Source organism: Rhinoraja longicauda, chromosome 1 (assembly GCF_053455715.1).
Source record: "Rhinoraja longicauda isolate Sanriku21f chromosome 1, sRhiLon1.1, whole genome shotgun sequence".
Classification (NCBI taxonomy): Eukaryota; Metazoa; Chordata; class Chondrichthyes; order Rajiformes; family Arhynchobatidae; genus Rhinoraja; species Rhinoraja longicauda.
Genome location: NC_135953.1, coordinates 109,172,256 through 109,190,345, shown reverse-complemented (window position 1 = coordinate 109,190,345; position 18,090 = coordinate 109,172,256). Strand labels below are relative to the sequence as shown.

The 18,090-nt window shown below is 44.3% G+C and overlaps 1 protein-coding gene across 1 annotated transcript in view; it reads right to left on the bottom strand.

Moving 5' to 3' along the window:
• Nucleotides 1-17,732, bottom strand: part of man2b2 (mannosidase, alpha, class 2B, member 2) — a 63,904-nt gene extending 46,172 nt beyond the window's left edge. Inside the window, exons 1-3 of the mRNA XM_078411917.1 lie at nucleotides 17,580-17,732; nucleotides 4,029-4,175; nucleotides 403-508 (exon numbers count right to left, since the gene is read on the bottom strand). Of these exons, the coding sequence (XP_078268043.1) occupies nucleotides 403-508; nucleotides 4,029-4,175; nucleotides 17,580-17,732 (406 nt within the window). The remainder of the gene's footprint in view (nucleotides 1-402; nucleotides 509-4,028; nucleotides 4,176-17,579) is intronic.
• Between the last annotated feature and the right edge of the window lie 358 nt (nucleotides 17,733-18,090).

Here is an 18,090-nt window from a genome sequence, read left to right as displayed (position 1 = left end):
TCTGCTATATCAGAACCCACAAATACAGAGCGGAAGAAAGTCATCCTCAAATTCTTGGGACTACATAAAAGGAATGATCAAAGAGCCATATTGAGATTCACCTTCCAACCAACTTGTTGTTATGGTCAATATGTACAGTAGTAGCTGTACTTAATTCCTGAGACTGACTCAAATGATTGCATTTCTCCTCAATTGTCAACATAGGAGAACATTCGGGAGAATATCAAAGGCCTATTGATTAGGGTTTATTGATCAAACGCAACAGCATATTTTAGAGATAATATTCAGCTTTCAAAGTACTAGAGAAAAATTAAAATCAATGTTTTACTCAACCATAAACATTACATCGAACGTTATGCAGATTATATTTGGAAGATTGATTTGGAAAAGTCAAGAACTAACCTGTGAGTTGCAAGATCTGAGAACTGAGTTCTGTTACTGCTTCATCATGCATGACCTGGCCTCCAATGATAAACTCCAAACGCCCCTCCTCCACCAACTGATGCACCTGAAATTAATACTCAGTACAACGATATATCTCAAGCAGGACGGAACAACTTTTATCATAACAAAATTACTTAAATCAGCTGACACTAGACTGAAAAGCTAAAATTGAAGAACTATTGTTCTTATTTCAACATCTACTGTTGTCGAGGCTTCTGCCAAAATTTTACAATAAAATGTCACCAATTATCCCCATAATTCAATAAAATTGATAAAGAATTCTCAACCTTTAGGGCGATGCAGACTCAGTGCTATGATATTGTTCATTACGTCAACAAGTACATATTTATTCAAAAGCTACCATTGGATTAACTTTGGTTCTTGATTAAATAGTGCTGCTTTTGTGAATATTTGAGACTAATATTTATGATGTTCATCTTGTTTTTCCTCAGGTGGAAGCTTTATCTTTTTGACTATTTTATCCCAGTTCCAATGAGGTATATTTTATTCCCGCATTTTATATTTCTAACTACATTAATAAACATGTGTTGGGAAGCATTTAAAATGTGTCTACATAACATCGTTCCATTGGAGATCAGAAGAGTGAGTGGATTTTAAAACTGGTTGGCAAAGCCATATTGATCAGGAAGATCCCAAACTCAATCCCATTTCTATAATCAGCAAGATCATTGCAGTCGAGGCATTAGTGAGGCTTCTAGAATTGAATCCCATGATTAGAATGGAAAAGAAGATAAATAGCCCAGTGTACAAGATCCATGATAGTCATACAGGCCCTTCGGCCCAACTCATCCATGCCGACCAAGATGCCCCATTTAAGCTATTCTCATTAAGCCAGTGTTTGGCCAATATCCCTCTAAACCTTTCCTATCCATGTACGTCCAAATGTCATCTAAATGCTGTTATAGTATCTGCCTCAACTTCTTCTTCTGGCAGCTCGATCCATATAGGAAACATAGAAAAGAAACAGAAAAATAGGTGCAGGAGGAGGCCATTTGGGCCTTCGAGCCAGCACCGCCATTCATTGTGATCATGGCTGATCATCCACAATCAGTAACCTATGCCTGCCTTCTCCCCATATCCCTTGACTCCGCTATCCCCTAGAGTTCAACACCCACCAGCTTCTGAGTGAAAAAGTTGTCTGCAGTATTAAATCTTGCCCTCTCACCTTAAACCTATGTCTTCTGGTTCATGTTTCCCCTACCCTGGGTAAAAGACTTTGTGCATTCATCCAATCTATTCCCCTCCTGATTTTATACCCCTCTGTAAGATTACCCCTCAGCGTTCTGCACCCCAAGGAATAAAGTCCTCACCTGCCCAACCTCTCCCTCGAGGTCAGCCCCTCAAGTCCTGGCAACATACTCATAAAAGTTGATGGAGGAAGGAATCTGGTCAGTTATTAAAATGTGCAAATAAAGTTGCCAAATGTTGAAACGAGGAACTGCAGATGCTGGTTTCCACAAAATGACACAAAATGCTGGAGTAACTCAGCGGGCCAGACAGCACCTCTGGAGAACATGGATAGGTGACCTTTTGGGTCAGGACTGTTCTTCAGTCTGAAGAAGTGTCCTGACTGAAATGTCTCTCCAGAGATGCTGCCTGACCCACTGAGTTACACCAGCACTTGGTATCTTTTTCAGATTAGATGCTGCTCAGGAAGGTCAAGCAGCTGAAGGGTAGTGAGAAGGGCCCAGATGAGGAGGTGAGTGCCTTTGCAGTACGTCTGAGCCAGTAGGTAGAGTGCTTTGTCCTGCGCCTCGTCAATTAACTCCAAATATCTGGAGAGAAGGAATGGGTGACGTTTCGGGTCTAGACCGTTCTTCAGACTGATCTCGTCCCGAAACATCACCCATTCCTTCTCTCCAGAAATCCTGCCTGTCCCGCTGAGTTACTCCAGCATTTTGTGTCTATCTTCGATTTAAACCAGCATCTACAGTTCCTTCACACACAACTCCACACATCTGTTCTGTTTCCCCATAATCTACCTCCTGACCAAATGCTGACTTCTACCTGTAAGTAATGTCTACCTTGACTCCAATAGGTAAACACATGCATGCCAGGGACCCTTGCAGTGCCAGGGACCCAGGTTCGATCCTGACTATGAGTGCAGTCTGTACGGAGTTTATACGTTCTCCCCATGACCTGCTTGAGTTTTCTCTAAGGGCTCTGGTTTCCTCCCACATTCCAAAGATGTACATGTTTGTAGGTTAATTGGCATTGGTAGGAATTGTAAATTGTCCCTTGTGTGTATGATAGTGTTAGTGTACGGGGATCGCTGGTCGGCGCAGACTTGGTGAGCCGAAGGGCCTGTTTCCGCACTGTATCTCTAAACTAAACACAACACCCAAACAAAAATCAGGTGACCGTCTTCTATTAAATTCAGCACGACTTTTACCTGTACTCTTTATTACTAAAACATCACAAACTTCCCCAAAGCCATACCCCTGTAAAAATCACAGCTGTACAATAAATATATTCAGAACAACAATGGAAAGAGACAGAAACAAAGTTCCTGCACCAATATTCACCCACGTTTCTGAAAATGAATGTCAAATCTGACTCAATAAATTTTACCTGGGTCTCTGGTGCAGTAAAGCAGCAACTCTACCATTGTGCCACTGAGCCACCCAGTGCACTCTCTCCTAAACTTCACTTGTTTTTGTCAGATTTCACACTCATTTTACAATATAAAATCAGTGATGTACTTTCATCCCTCACCTTAAAAGGTGAAAGGGTAATTATAATAATTTCTTTAGAATTTATAAATTATTTTAAAAGAGAAATAGGTAGTTGATTTTAGAAGAATAAAACATATTTACAGTTATGGGGATTGTGCAAAAGGGTGACGGTTGTCGAGTAATTCGCATGAGAAAAGATATCACAAGCCAAGAGTCACTGAATCTTGCCACAGAGTAGGGATCATTTGGCCCAATGTCTGTACCAGTTCTTTGGGAAAGCTTCCAACACACATCCCAAACCCCTCACCCTTTTGCCCTGCCATGCATCTCCCACCCCATGGTGGAGTTTACAGTAACCTCTGGGCCTGTACTCGCTAGAGTTTAGAAGGATGAAACCTACCGAACAATGGAAGGCCTGGATCGAGAGGATGTGGAGAGATGGATGTGTTTCCAGTAGTGGGAATGTCGAGGCGAGGGCCAAAGGGCACAGTCTCAGAATAAAAGGACGCAGCGGAGACGAGGAGGAGATTATTTTGCCAGAGGGTGATGAATCTGTGGAATTCATTGCCACAGACAACTGTGGAGGCCAAGTCATTGGGAATTTTTAAAGCAGAAATTGATAGGTTCTTGATTAGTCTTGATAAAGGTGTTAAATGTACGGGTAGAAGACAGGAGAATGGGGTTGAGAGAGAAAAATAATTCAGCCATGACCAATTGGTGGAGCAGACTCGATGGGCCGAGTGGCCTAATTCAGCTCCTATGGCTTATGATCTCCACAGCTGCCTTAGACCCCAAAGATCTTGGGTTTAAACAAGTGCTCCTTGACCAGTTAAACAGAAAAGAACATTCAATATTTACAATGGGAAATAAGTAAATTTTTCTCATTACCTGCTCTTTTTGTTTATCAGTGACTACCTTGTCCCACCAGAGTCGAAAGAACTCTTGTTCTACTGCAATAAATTTGCGATGCTTCCTCTTTACCAATTCTTCCACAACAGTGGTGTAAACATTGGCTGCATATGCATGCATGCTTTCCTGTTAAGAGATAACAAGCTGCCTTAGAGGATGATTTTTTTTTAAAATTGTCCACCAGTAGCAGAAATCATCTTCCAAACATACCTTTACAATGCACCAATTACATTACCACAACTCAGAGAGTGAAACATAGCAGTGACTGGGCCACTGAATCCAAGTCGTACCAGCTTCAAAGTTGACTTGTTGACTCTCATTGTCTGTACTCGTTTTCACCTAGTACACAGCTAACAATGGCCTGTTTTCTTTATCATCGTTACTTTTTTGCATATCTTTCATTAATTTGTTCTATATCTCTACGTCACGGTCTAGATCTCTCGTTTCCCTTTCCCGACTCTCAGTCTGAAGAAGGGTCTCGACCCGAAAAGTCACCTTTTCCTTTTCTCCAGGGATGCTGTCTGATCTGCTGAGTTACTCCAGCTTTTTGTGACTATCACCTGCTGTGTCCACTGCAAATATCAAAGAAATCTAAGAGAAGGATTTATAATGAACTAAAAATTGAAATAAGATAAAGATTGGTCCTGCAAATACAATCAAAAGAATGATCCAAATGGCCGAACCGAGCTGCAAAACTAATCTTTTAACTAAAGTAGGCTAATATGACCTGCTGAGTTAATCCACCACTTTGTGTCCTAATATGGACATCAATTTAATAATCTTAAAGTAAAACAAGATTAAGTATATGAGGAATTGGTGAAACTGATCATTATTAGAATTTTGAAGAGAATCTCATAGCTTAACATACACCACGCCAAGACTGGTCTTCACTTACAGGGTTCCGCCCTCACCCAGTTTTTAAGATTTTTACAGAATGGAACAAACAATTTTTATTTAAGTCCTTAATTTTGTGCTAAGAGTAAGAGATTCCATTGTCATATAATGGAAAATGTTCCACTCAGTCACACACTGTCAAATTGAATACATGCACAAAAAAACCAACCAAAATGAAAATATTTGCAGGTAAAATAAAAAGCTGAATATCCAGTATGGTGAGTGCCCTACCTTTCATTGCTCTGTTTTCATTAATAATTTCCTTAATCACTTCTTCAAAAAAAACTCAATCGACTTTTTCTAGTGGGACTTCCCACCATTCAAAGCCAGACTGACTATCTCTCATCAACTTCTGCTTTTCCAGCTGTAGGTTCATAAGTTCATGAATGATGGAACAGAATTAGGCTATTTGACCCAGCAACTCCACTCTGCCGTTCAATCATGGCTGATCTATCTCTCCCTCTCAACCCCATTCTCCTGCCTGTTCCACAAAACTCGACATCTGTACTTATCAAGAATCTGTCAATCTCCACCTTAAAAATATCCATTGGCGGCCTCCACAGCCTTCTGTGGCAATGAATTCCACAGATTCACCATCCATCCTGTGATTAGTCCCATCCATCCTAAACAGTCCTCACCACCTGCAGCAATTTATCAATGAGCTGGGTCAGTGTTGAGCATTATTTTATGCACAGTCTCCAATCTACTGCATGTACTGTCCTTTTGTGGTGCTCATTTGTGATCATTCAGTAATGCCATGTACTCCAGCCACACTTCTGGGACAGTGGTGCAGCAAGTAGAGCTGCTGCCTCACAGTGCCAGAGAACCGGGTTCGATCCTGTCCTCAGGTGCTGTCTATGTGGAGTCTGCACATTTTCCCTCTGATTGTGTGGGTTTTCTCTGGGTGCTCTGGTTCCCACCCACATGACAAAAACGTGCAGGTTTGTCAGTTAATCGGCCTCTGTAAAAAAAAATGTTTAATGCCCCTAATGTGAAGGGAGTGGATGGAAAATTGAGATAACATAGAAGGAGTGTGAACAGGTAATCGATGGTCATCACAGTCTCAGTGGACCCAGGGGTCTGTTTCCATGCTGTAACTGAACTAATCTAATCTTGAAAGCATTCTCCCTCCCCGACAGGCCTGGCTGCAGCCACTAGTCCATGTCTAACCTTGTTTGGCATGTCACCAACCATTCTTACCAACCTCTACAAATGAGCCATAGAAAGCATTTTATCGGGATGTATCACAGCATCATTTGAGAACAGCTCCATCCAACACCCACAAGAAATTGCAGATAATTGTGGACGCAACCCAGACCATCATGCAAACCAACCTCCCTACCATTGACTCACATTTGCTTCGGCAAGGCCACCAGCATAACCAAGGACAGGTCTCACCCTGGTCACTCTTTCTTCTCACCACTCCCATCTGGCAAGAGGTAGAGAATTGTGAAAATGCACACCTCCAGATTCTGGGACAGTCCTTTCCCAGCTCTTATCAGGCAACTGAACCATCCTATCAACAACTAGAGAGCGGTTCTAACCTACCATCTAACCCGAGGACCAGAGGACATAGGTTTAAGGTGACGAGGAAAATATTTAATAGGAATCTGAGGGGTAACCTTTTCACACAAAGGGTGACGGGAGTATAGAACAAGCTGCCAGAGGAGGTAGTTGAGGTTAGGACTATCCCAACATTTAAGAAACAGTTACAGTTTTGGAGGGATATGGACCAAATGCAGGCAGGTGGGACAAGTATAGCCTGTTTCCACACTGTATGACTCTATGACCTTTCTGGAGACCCTTGGACGATCTTTAATCAAACTTATCTTGCACTAAACATTATTCCCTTTATCCTGTATCGTACACTGTGGACGGCTGGATTGTAATCAGGTATAGTCCTTTTGCTGCCTGGATAGGACGTAATAAAAAGGTTTCTCACCGTACCTGAGTACATGTGAATAAACCAAACTAAACTAAAAAGAAATGCGAGGCACTGTTCTAGATCTTGTTGTAACATCCCTCTTACTGCCCACACCTGAGTCAGTGCCTTTGGGGTCAGATGTGATGACATTCAGTCCATGGCTGCAGCAGAGGCCCCTCGTTTACTCAGGTGTCGTTTGGGTCCACGAGTCTTCGTTGTGAGACGTCTCACATGGGTGCGTCATATGTGACTCTGTTACCTTCTCCTCCTCCTCCTCTTCCCCTCATGAGAGAGTCAAGAATGTCAGGGCACGTTCCCCTCCATGTTGCACATTGTTATCACTTGCTGCAGTCTGTCTGCCGATGATGGTGTAGTCTCTACACAGCATTGTAACCCATACTGTTTGGCTGCCTAACAAACAGTCAGCAACGCTCTGATATCGGAATGTTTCATTGCAATTATTCCCATATAGGTAACGTATGCCATTTTGAGAACAAGAATGTAATTTTATGAGTTGATTATTGAATGTGGTAATGGAAATATTAGCTCCATAGTTAGGCTTTAACACACTAAGATATCTTATTTGGCTTCAGTTGCAACCAATATCTGGACATGGACTGTCTCAACACTTTACAGCAAGTAGTGTTTCCAGATGATTGTATACTAACACTGAGAATATTTCAATGTAATTGTTTTTGTTTTTTGCACATGCCTCTCTTTGAGACAACATTTCTATGTAAATGTCTTACTTTATGTCCTGCATTTGCATTTGTCCTCATGAAGTAGAAGGCTTAATGCTGCTCGAAGGTATCACAAAATGCTGGAGTAACTCAGTGGGCCAGGCAGCAACTCAGTAGAGAAGGAATGGGTGACGTTTCGGGTCGAGACCCTTCTTCAGACTGATGTCAGGGGAGGGGGCAGGACAAAGATAGGATATAGTTGGAGACAGGAAGACAGTGGGAGAACTGGGACAGGGGAGAGGAAAGAGAGGGACAGAGGAACTATCTGAAGTTAGAGAAATCAATGTTCATACCGCTGGGGTGTAAGCTGCCCAAGCTGTTCCTCCAATTTGCGGTGGGTCTCACTATGACAATGGAAGAGGCCCATGACAGAAAGGTCAGACTGGGAGTGGGAGGGGGAGTTGAAATGCTCAGCCACCGGGAGAACAGGTTGGTTAAGATGGACTGAGCGAAGGTGTTGAGTGGAACGATCGCCGAGCCTGCGTTTGGTCTCGCTGATGTAGAGAAGTTGACATCTGGAACAGCGGATACAATAGATGAGGTTGGAGGAGGTGCAGGTGAACCTCTGTCTCACCTGGAAAGACTGTTTGGGTCCTTGGATGGAGTCGAGGGGGGAGGTGAAGGGACAGGTGTTGCATCTCCTGCGGTTGCAGGGGAAAGTACCTGGGAAGGGGGTGGTTTGGGTGAGAAGGTACGAGTGGACCAGGGAGTTACGGAGGGAACGGTCTCTGAGGAAAGCAGAAAGGGGAGGAGATGGGAAAATGTGGCCAGTAGTGGGATCCCATTAGAGGTGACGGAAATATTGGAGGATAATTTGTTGTAAACACTGGCTGATGGGGTGGAAGGTGAGGACAAGGGGGACTCTATCCTTGTTACGAATGGGGGGGGGGGGGAGCAAGAACAGAGCTGCGGGATATAGAGGAGGCCCTAGTGAGAGCCTCCCTAGGTATGAAACACCTCATCCTGGGCGCAGATGTGGAGTAGGGGATAGACTTTTTACAGGAGACAGGGTGGGAAGAAGTGTAGTCAAGATAGCTTAATGCTGCAATAATTGACTTGAGTTGGGTCACTGCCGTTATCAAGAATAGCAATGCAATGAGAAGTGGACCCCTTGCATCCTCTTCTGCCTTTCAATGTAAATGGCTACTCCATCTCAAATCAACATTACCAACCTTTTCTGATATACAGGTGCTCCCTGACTGACACAATAGGTGGCTTATGTAAACTCACACTGATGTGAGCAATTCCTTAAGCCAACTGCTTTACTTCTAAGCGGCTCGTCTTGGTAGTGTACTACTTTCATCGCATGCAGCCGTTTCCACCAGCCAGTCAGCTATTATCGTGGATGCTCCCACATGGTCTCCATGTTGAACAGTAAATTTACACGCACACTGTGGTACCTCAGTTTCTGACTTACCTAACATCTGACTTACACAAGGGGCCACAGGACATAACCCTAACGCAAGTCGGGGAGTGTCTGTATCTTGGTTCCCTCAATATCCCAATCTACTTCACTCTCACTCCTGAGTACACCAAACCATTGCATCACCCCAGCACTCTGAGGTGGAGAATGCCAAAAATTCCCAACCCTTTGACTGAAAACATTTTTCTTCATTGTAGTTGAGATGGTGTTGAGATGGAAGGTTAGCCATCCTGATCTCATTCAATGGCGAGGTACGTCCAGGGGCTTTCAATACATGAAGAGAAGTGTGCCCTGATATTCTCAAAGGGATGTGCAAGCCTTGGTGGAAGTCACTGAAGAAAAGAAGGATCTGCTTTGAGTAATGGGAGGCAGGAATATGTCAGAGCCATCTCTGCGATGGCCTGAGATACAATTGCAAGGGAACTCTCTGAAACAGCCATTTTCCAACAGGCAAGGTTGGGGGATAGTTGTTGATTACCTTTCAGAGTTCCCATTTTAGCAGTAGAAACATAGAAAGCATAGAGCATTCCAACAGCCACCTAAAGGAAATAACCTTAATCCCGTTTGTATTACGCATAACTTTGAAATGCCACTAATTGTATTGAGTTAAAAATAAAAATTGGGATAACTGAGATTTGTATAAGGTCATAACTATGAGGTTGCTATGTCTTTCGATTAGTTTAGAGTTTAGTCTTAGATTGAGTATTATACCCATGTCAGATTTTTTTTTAAATCATCTCTAAGACAGCTGGCTCACCCACCCACACCAGAAATAATGATTCTCTGTTTACTCCATCAGCAGTTTATCATGTTTGTTTGGTCCAAATGCCAAATAGCAACCAGAGACAAGGAATGAAACCAATTCATGAGAGATTGTTCTACGCCTATGGCACAATGCATCATCCCATTGTGTAAATGTGTTATGCTCTGGGGCACACAGGAACTGGACTCAAACGCACGACTCACACACAAGAGTCAATTTGGAGAAAATAAAGGCGTTCTTTAATTTTCACATTAAAGAACACTGCAATTCGAACCAAAAACTCTAAACTTACTCAGCTACAAAAACATTAGTTACAAAAATTACTTACTGGCTATACTACGACCGAGAGCACATGAATCAGAGCACATGAATCACAATACGAACTGGCACAGGACAAAGGGAGGCGTGGACTATATATACATGAGGTAAGGGCACACAGGTGGAAACAATCAAGGCGGGGCTGACAATTACAATGGCAGGAAGTCAAGGGACCTGAAATGAGAATCTAAACACAGAACATGACACAAGACTAACAGATCTGACGGGACATTACAAAATGACAGAACTTAGAAAATTGTAGAAACCGAGTATCAAACTGTGGTTTGCACATTCTTGGAAACCTGTCTCCTTATCCCATCCCACTCTATCCCCTTTCTTGACGCATATGACACAAGAATAAAGAATAGTGCTACTTATAGGTCAAAATTACATCTATTAAGATAGTGGGAGGAAGCTTTCATGTCATGTCAAGATACCCACGCTTTACCAACAATACACTGCATCTTTTTAGTTATCTTAAAAAGGATATTTGAAACTCCTTTATCACCAGGATCTATGATAGAGAAAGGAAAACACTTTCACGATAGCAGTGAAATAGCTTACGTCATGGGAATCCCTGGCACCATGCTATTTTTGTGACAAGAAATCCTCACTTTGCAGGCTTACCATTGGAAGTAATCTTATAAGGCTAAGAGGGAAATTCTGGTATGCAGTAACATTATCTTCTATAATTCAATTATACAATACAATTCTGATAATCTAGCACACTTGGGACTCTAGTAGTGTCAGACAGACAGGTTTAATGGACAGTATTCCTATTACAACCAGAGCATTGCAAATTCACTATTTTTTAAGATGTTACAGAACAATGTAATAAACTTTCCAGTGAACCTGGATAAACGATAGAGGTAGGAACCGGGACTCCGAGGGTGGAAAGGAGGCACGTGAATGAGGGCCTCCATGAGTGAAGGGAGCACAAGAACGAGGGGCCCTGGTGAGTGAAGGGAAAGTAGAAACCAGTGGCCCTGCTGAGTGGAAAGGGGGCATGGGAACTGGGGAGGGAGCAGAGGAACCAAGACTCCTAGTCAGTTTAAAGTGGGAATAAGGGTTCCAGTGGGTGGAAGGGGTGTTTTAACGTATTTGTGAAAAAAATGATCGGCTTAATAATTATAACCTAAAGATATTTGAGGAAGAATGAGTTTAGTTTAGTTTTTTGTTATGTGTACTGAGGTACAGCTTTTGTTGCGTGCTGACCAGTCAGCGGAAAGGCAATACATGATTACAATCGAGCCATTCACAGTGTATACCGTAGATACATGATGAATAACGTTTGGTGCAAGAAAACGTCAGTAAAGTCCGATCAAAGATAGTCCAAGGGTCTCCAATGAGGTAGACAGTAGTTCAGGACTGCTCTCTAGTTGGGGTAGGATGGTTCAGGTGCCTGATAACAGCTGGGAAGAAACTGTCCCTGAATCTGGAGGTGTGTGTTTTTACACTTCTGTACCTCTTGCCTGATGGGAGAGGGGAGAAGAGGGAGTGGCCTTGTAGCGATTTGTCCTTGATTCCACGGCAGCGTGAAATATAAATGGAGTCAATGGAAGGGAGGTTGGTTTGTGTGATGGTCTGGGCTGCATCCACAATTCTCTCCAATTTCTTACTGTCTTGGATAGAGCTGTTCCCAAACCATGCTGTGATGCATCCCGATAAAATTAGGAGAAGTAAAAATGTTGTTCATCCAGAGAGTGTTGGTGATCTGGAACACTGACTGAAAGAATGGAGACAGGAATTCTCATCACCTTTATAAAGCACCAGCTGAGCCCAATGCCTTTTGCAGCCCATTCTGAACAGGCAAACAAAGCACCACCAAGGTGCCTCTCCCCTCCCCCTCCTGGCTCTGTCCACACATCTCAGTGGCAGAAGTCAGATCTTCCTACACAAGGGCAAACTCTTGGGAAGAAGCCGGCCCAAGTGGAGTCCCTGGACAGGCTCCGAAATTGTGTGTCAATCAACTGGCCAGAGTCTTCTATGACATCTTCAACTTATTACTTCAACAGTCCATTGCTCCCATTTGCTTCAAGGAAACCCTTATCATTCCAGTGCCAAGGAAAAATAAAGCGACCTGGCTCAACAACTAATAATAATAATAATATATTCCTTTATTTGTCCCACACCGGGGAAATTTACAGTGTTACAGCAGCAAAGTGGATAGCAAGAGACATTAATTATAAATAAAAATAAAGATGAGGATAATTGTCATCATTTACTGTGTTTTTTTTTTTACTGTTACTGTTAACTGGTCTGTTGACTGGTCTGCTGGGAGTAGCGCTGGTTGTGCAGTCTCACAGCAGCGGGAAGGACCTCCGATATCTCTCCTTCACACACTTGGGGTGAAGGAGTCTGTCACTGAAGGAGCTACTCAGTGCAGTGACAGTGTCCTGCATGGGGTGGGAGTCGTTGTCCAGCAGCGATGTTATCTTTGCCATCATCCTCCTCTCTCCCACCGCCTGTACTGAATCGAGGGGGCAACCCAGGACAGAGCTGGCCTTCCTCAGCTTGACCAGCTTGGCAAGTCTCTTCCCCTCCGCTGCTGAGATGCTGCTGCTCCAGCAGACCACTCCATAGAAAATGGCTGATGCCACCACAGTGTTGTAGAAGGTCCTGTCCTTAGGAGTGCACCCTGCACTCCAAAGGACCTGAGTCTCCTCAGCAGGTAAAGTCTGCTCTGGCCCTTTTTGTATTTTCGGTCCAGTCAAGTTTATTGTTAAGGTAAACACCCAGGTACTTTTAAGAGTCCACTCTCCCAATGTCCATTCCCTGGATGTTCTCCAGTGTTGGGGGGACCTGGCTGCGCCTGCGGAAATCCACCACCATCTCCCTGGTTTTCCCCGCGTTGATCCGGAGGCGGTTCCGCTGGCACCAGTCCACAAAGTCCCTAATCAGTAGCTCTAATATCGACGGTAATGAAATGTTTTGAGAGATTGTTAGTGGTCCACATTTATGCAGAACCACTGGATAATCTAGATCCCTGCAATTCATGTACCGGAATGTTGTTGTTCGTCCTTCGGGTTCGAAAATGACCATGACTTCACTTTCAGTTGGAGGATTGGTGACTGTGGGTCGGACTGACTGGTGAGGCCAATCCGGGCCGAAGGCACGCCCACAAGTAGGACACAAGTGGATGGGTGCTGCAGTAGAAGTCGAGGTAGCCCGGGCCTTGCGCGTGGTGCGTTTCCTCTGGGCCTCTGCAGTGTGTCTGTTCTCTGCTGCACGGGCTCCTGTGGTGAGCTTGCTACGCCAGGTTGGACGGTCCAGAGCAAGAGACTCCCAAGTGCTGAGGTTGATGTCCATGTTATTGAGGGACACTTTGAGGCATTCCTTAAACCGTTTCTTCTGTCTTCCTACTGAGCGCTTGCCCTGACACAGTTCTCCATACAGAAGCTGTTTGGCAGTCGACTCTCGGGCATTCTGACGACATGGCCTGCCCATCTGGCTTGGGCTTTCCGTAGGAGGGTGTGGACGCTGGGGATTCCGGCCTGTTCCAAGACCTCTGTGTCGGGAATTTTGTCCTGCCACCTGATGTGAAGGAGTCTGCGTAGGCAGCTCAAGTTAAAGCTGTTTGGCATGTCTGCTGTAGACAGTCCAGGTCTCACTGGCATAGAGAAGAGTGGTGAGTACCACTGCACGGTAGACCTTCAGCTTGGTGGTAAGGCTGAGTCCTCTCCGCTCCCAAACATTCTCACGGAGTCGCCCAAAGGCAGCGCTGGCCTTGGCAATCCTGTTGTTGACCTCAGCGTCAATGTTCACCACTCGCGAGAGTGTACTACCCAGATACGTAAAGCCGTCGACTGCCTGTAGATTCTGCCCCTTCACCGTGATGTGTGGTTCCTGGTAAGGCTTTCCAGGCGCGGTCTGGTACATAACTTCAGACTTTTTAGTGCTAATGGAGAGACCAAAGTTGTCACAGGCCTGTGAGAAGCAGTCCATTTCATGCTGCATCTTCTGCTCTGTGCTGGCATTGGCCGGAATAATGGGTATATGTAGGATGCTGTCTCTCTTGCACTACATTCCGTCCTGGATTACCCTGACAATAAGGACACCTATGTTAGAAAGCTATTCATTGACTATAGCACAGCCTTCAACATAAACCTGAAGAAGCTCATCTCTAAACCTGTAACTTGTTCCTTCAACATAAACCTGAATAACCTCATCTCCAAACTTATGTTCTTGGGGCCTTCATCTCCAACTGGGTCTGGACTTCTTCATATCATATATATATATATCATATATATATCATATATCATATATATATATATATATATACAGCCGGAAACAGGCCTTTTCGGCCCTCCAAGTCCGTGCCGCCCAGCGATCCCCGTACATTAACACTATCCTACACCCACTAGGGACAATTTTTACATTTTACCCAGCCAATTAACCTACATACCTGTACGTCTTTGGAGTGTGGGAGGAAACCGAAGATCTCGGAGAAAACCCACGCAGGTCACGGGGAGAACGTACAAACTCCTTACAGTGCAGCACCCGTAGTCAGGATCGAACCCGAGTCTCCGGCGCTGCATTCGCTGTAAAGCAGCAACTCTACCGCTGCGCTATCTGTATGTAATATGTATTTGTAGATCTGCTTCTGTGGCAAGCATGCAAATAGTCGCCTGGGTTGGGCACCATCTTGGAAGCTTGGATCTTTAAGTTCACCGATGATACCATTGTTGTCGATCGAAACTACAACACTGAGAAGATGAAGTACAGGAAAGAGATGGTGTCAGGACACTAACCATGCCCTTAACGTCAGCAAGATAAAGAGTCGGTTGTTGATATAAGAAACCGAGGGGGTGAACACAAGCCCTCCCTCATCAAAGAAGCTACTATGTGAAACTTTACCCCAAAGGTTTCTATTTAATCTTTCCCCTCTCTCACTATACTTATGTCCTATAGTTATTGATTCACCTACCCCAGGGAAACGATTCTGTGCATTCACCCCATCTATTCCCCTCATGATTTTATGCACCCCTAAAAGATCATACCTCAGACTCTTGCTCCCCAGCCTCTCCCTATAGCTCAGGCCCTTGAGTTCTGGCAACATCCTCAAACTTTTTCTCTGCACTCGCCAGCTTAATGGCATCTTTCCTATAGCAAGTGACCAAAACTGAACACAATACTCTGCACTTATGTCGTATACACATGTAACATAACGTTCCAACTTCAATCTGAACAAGAGTTCCCACCTGAAATGTCACCTCTGCATGTTCTTCAGATATCCTGCCTGACCTGCTGAATTACTCCAGCACTTTGTGTCTTCCCTTTCAACTTCTATACTCAATTCCCTGACTGATAAAGGCCAGCAAGGCAAAAGCCTCTTCACCACCCTATCTTCCTGCAACTGAACATTCAGAGAATGGTGTACTTTTACTTCTCGATCCCGCTACACTACAACACTCCCAAGGCCATACCATTCATTCACTGTCGAGGTCCTGCCTTGGATTAATTTCTCAGATGGCATCACCTCACACTTACCTACATTCAACACCCATAGCCATTCATCACCCCACTTACCCAGCTGATCAAGATCCTGCTGTAATTCTTTATATCCATTTTCACTGTCTGCAATCCCACCAATTTTACTGCAAACTTACTAATCATGCCCAGTACAATCTTATCCAAATCATTGATATAGATCACAAACAGCAATGGGCTCAGCACTGATCCCTAAGGCACACAACTAGTCACAGCCCTCCAGTCCGAAAAACAACCTTCTACCACCACACTCTTGTACCACTACATTACAATTCTGTATCCAGCTAAACAGACACAAGAACTGCAGATGCTGGTTTACAAAAAAGACACAAAGTACTGAAGTGACTCAATGAGTCAGGCAGCATCTCTGGAGAACAAGGATAGGTGATGTTTTGGATCAGGACCCTGTTGCTGCGATCTATCCTTACAGAGCAGCCTACCATGCGGTACCTTTGCAAAGATCTTGCTGAAGCACTCTCGCTAGATCTCATTTGGTTATTCTGTTATTTTACTTTTATATTCCTTTGCACTACAATCTTGCACCATTCTGCTGTTTTGCGCTCATCATTCTATTTATCATTACTGTATTTATACTGTTTACTGTGTGAGCTTCATGTGAACAAGGAATTTTATTGCATGCTAAGTCTCGACCCGAACGTCACCCATTCCTTCTCTCCAGAGATGCTGCCTGCCCCGCTGAGTTATTCCAGCTTTTTGTGTCGATCTTCGGTTTGAACCAGCATCTGCAGCTCCTTCTTATACATTTTATTGCACCCTATATGAAGGCAAACTAATCTGACACATGATGTAAACTCTAATTTGTGGTGGAGCTGGGGTTTTATGATGCTCTGGGCCTAATTGCTTGCAGACACGAGTTAGATGGTCTGGAGGGACGTGGCAAGTTGAAAGGCCAGCTACTGTGCTGTGTCACTCCAAGGTACAAGGGCTGCAAGACCTTGCGATATTGCAACCTGAGCGATATTGGCCACAGCAGTTTGCACTTTAACTCCTCACACTGCATTTAAGGCTTTGTTAAGTGTACACAAGATAAAAAATCCCTACAAAATCCCATTTTGAACAACATTTAGTTGACTTAGAATAAAGTCCAGAACCCAGTCGGAAGAAGGGTCCCGAGCCAAAATGTCACCCATTCACAAGAGATGCTTCCTCACCCTCTGAGTTACTCCAGCACTCTGTGTCTTTTTTTGTCACTGAATTACAAGATTGTGTTCTACGTTAATGACATTTATTCGACTTATATGAAAGTACTAAATTATAGGGTCGTGTTCATCGCTAATCGATCGAGAAATACTTATACACTCGCTCAATTATGGTTCAGAAATCGTTGGAAAGGCGGATTAGGGGCAAGAAACAACGGGATTCAACTTCAGGAAACCAGCGTCTGCAGTTCCTTGTTTCTACATGCTGACTGCTCCACTGCAAACTCTCCTCGAGGCATGCCTACTCTACGATGAAGTTCTCGGACGGGAGTTCTATGAGACCCTCTCTCACTGCTCCCCCTCTGTAATTTATGTTGCTGAAGGGGCCCGTGACCTCTTCATGTTCTTCAGATATGCTTGCTGACTGACCCACTGGGTTACTCCAGCACTTTGTGTCTTTTCAGAATTCCTTTCATTTGAAAAAAAAGAGAATACACTCGAAGATAGACGGAAAATGCTGGAGTAACTCAGCGGGACAGGCAGCATCTCTGGAGAGAAGACATGGGTGACGTTTCGGGTGATTGTTTTGAGTCTAGCGACTATCCTCTCCCCTGACTCTCAGTCTGAAGAAGGGTCTCAACCCGAAACATCGCCCATTCCTTCTCTTCTTTCTGAGATGCTGCCTGTCCCACTGAGTGACTCCAGCGTGTCCATCTTCGGTGTAATCCAGCGTCCACGGTTCCTTCCTGCACAGAGAATACACTAGGTTGTACCACCATCTGTGTGCCTGGGGTAATGAAGAGATCCCACTCCCCTACCTCCACGGTGTAAACCCAGCCCACATCCATGTGGCTGTGAGGGATGACGAAGGCTTGGATGACATTGTCGTCCCCCGAACGTCCGCTGAGAACGCCGAGGAACAGCAGCGTTCCAAAAACTGTTACGGTTACAATCCATCGAACGCCTTTCATTGTTGCAACTTTCCTTCCGCCTTTCTAGGGGAGCGCGCGGTTGAATACGGAAAGAGATCGCGCCCAGTGACTCAGCTTAAAGGAGACACTGGCACACCGTTTCCATGAACAATTTATGGCTTTGCCATCGGACCATACATCCAACCCGCTACCGAGCAACTAGTTCGGGCGTTCAACCCCGTTTAGTGCCCCCCATGTTGCATAGGTAACGCGTGTCACTGCGTGCCTGCTGATTCCATGTATTTAATTGCCTGTCACATATCTAACATGTTTACAACCGTCGGGAGGTGGAGCTGTGAACAGAATGTCTAGCTAGGACTGAAGCAAATCTGAAAAAAAATCTTATTAAAAATGAACA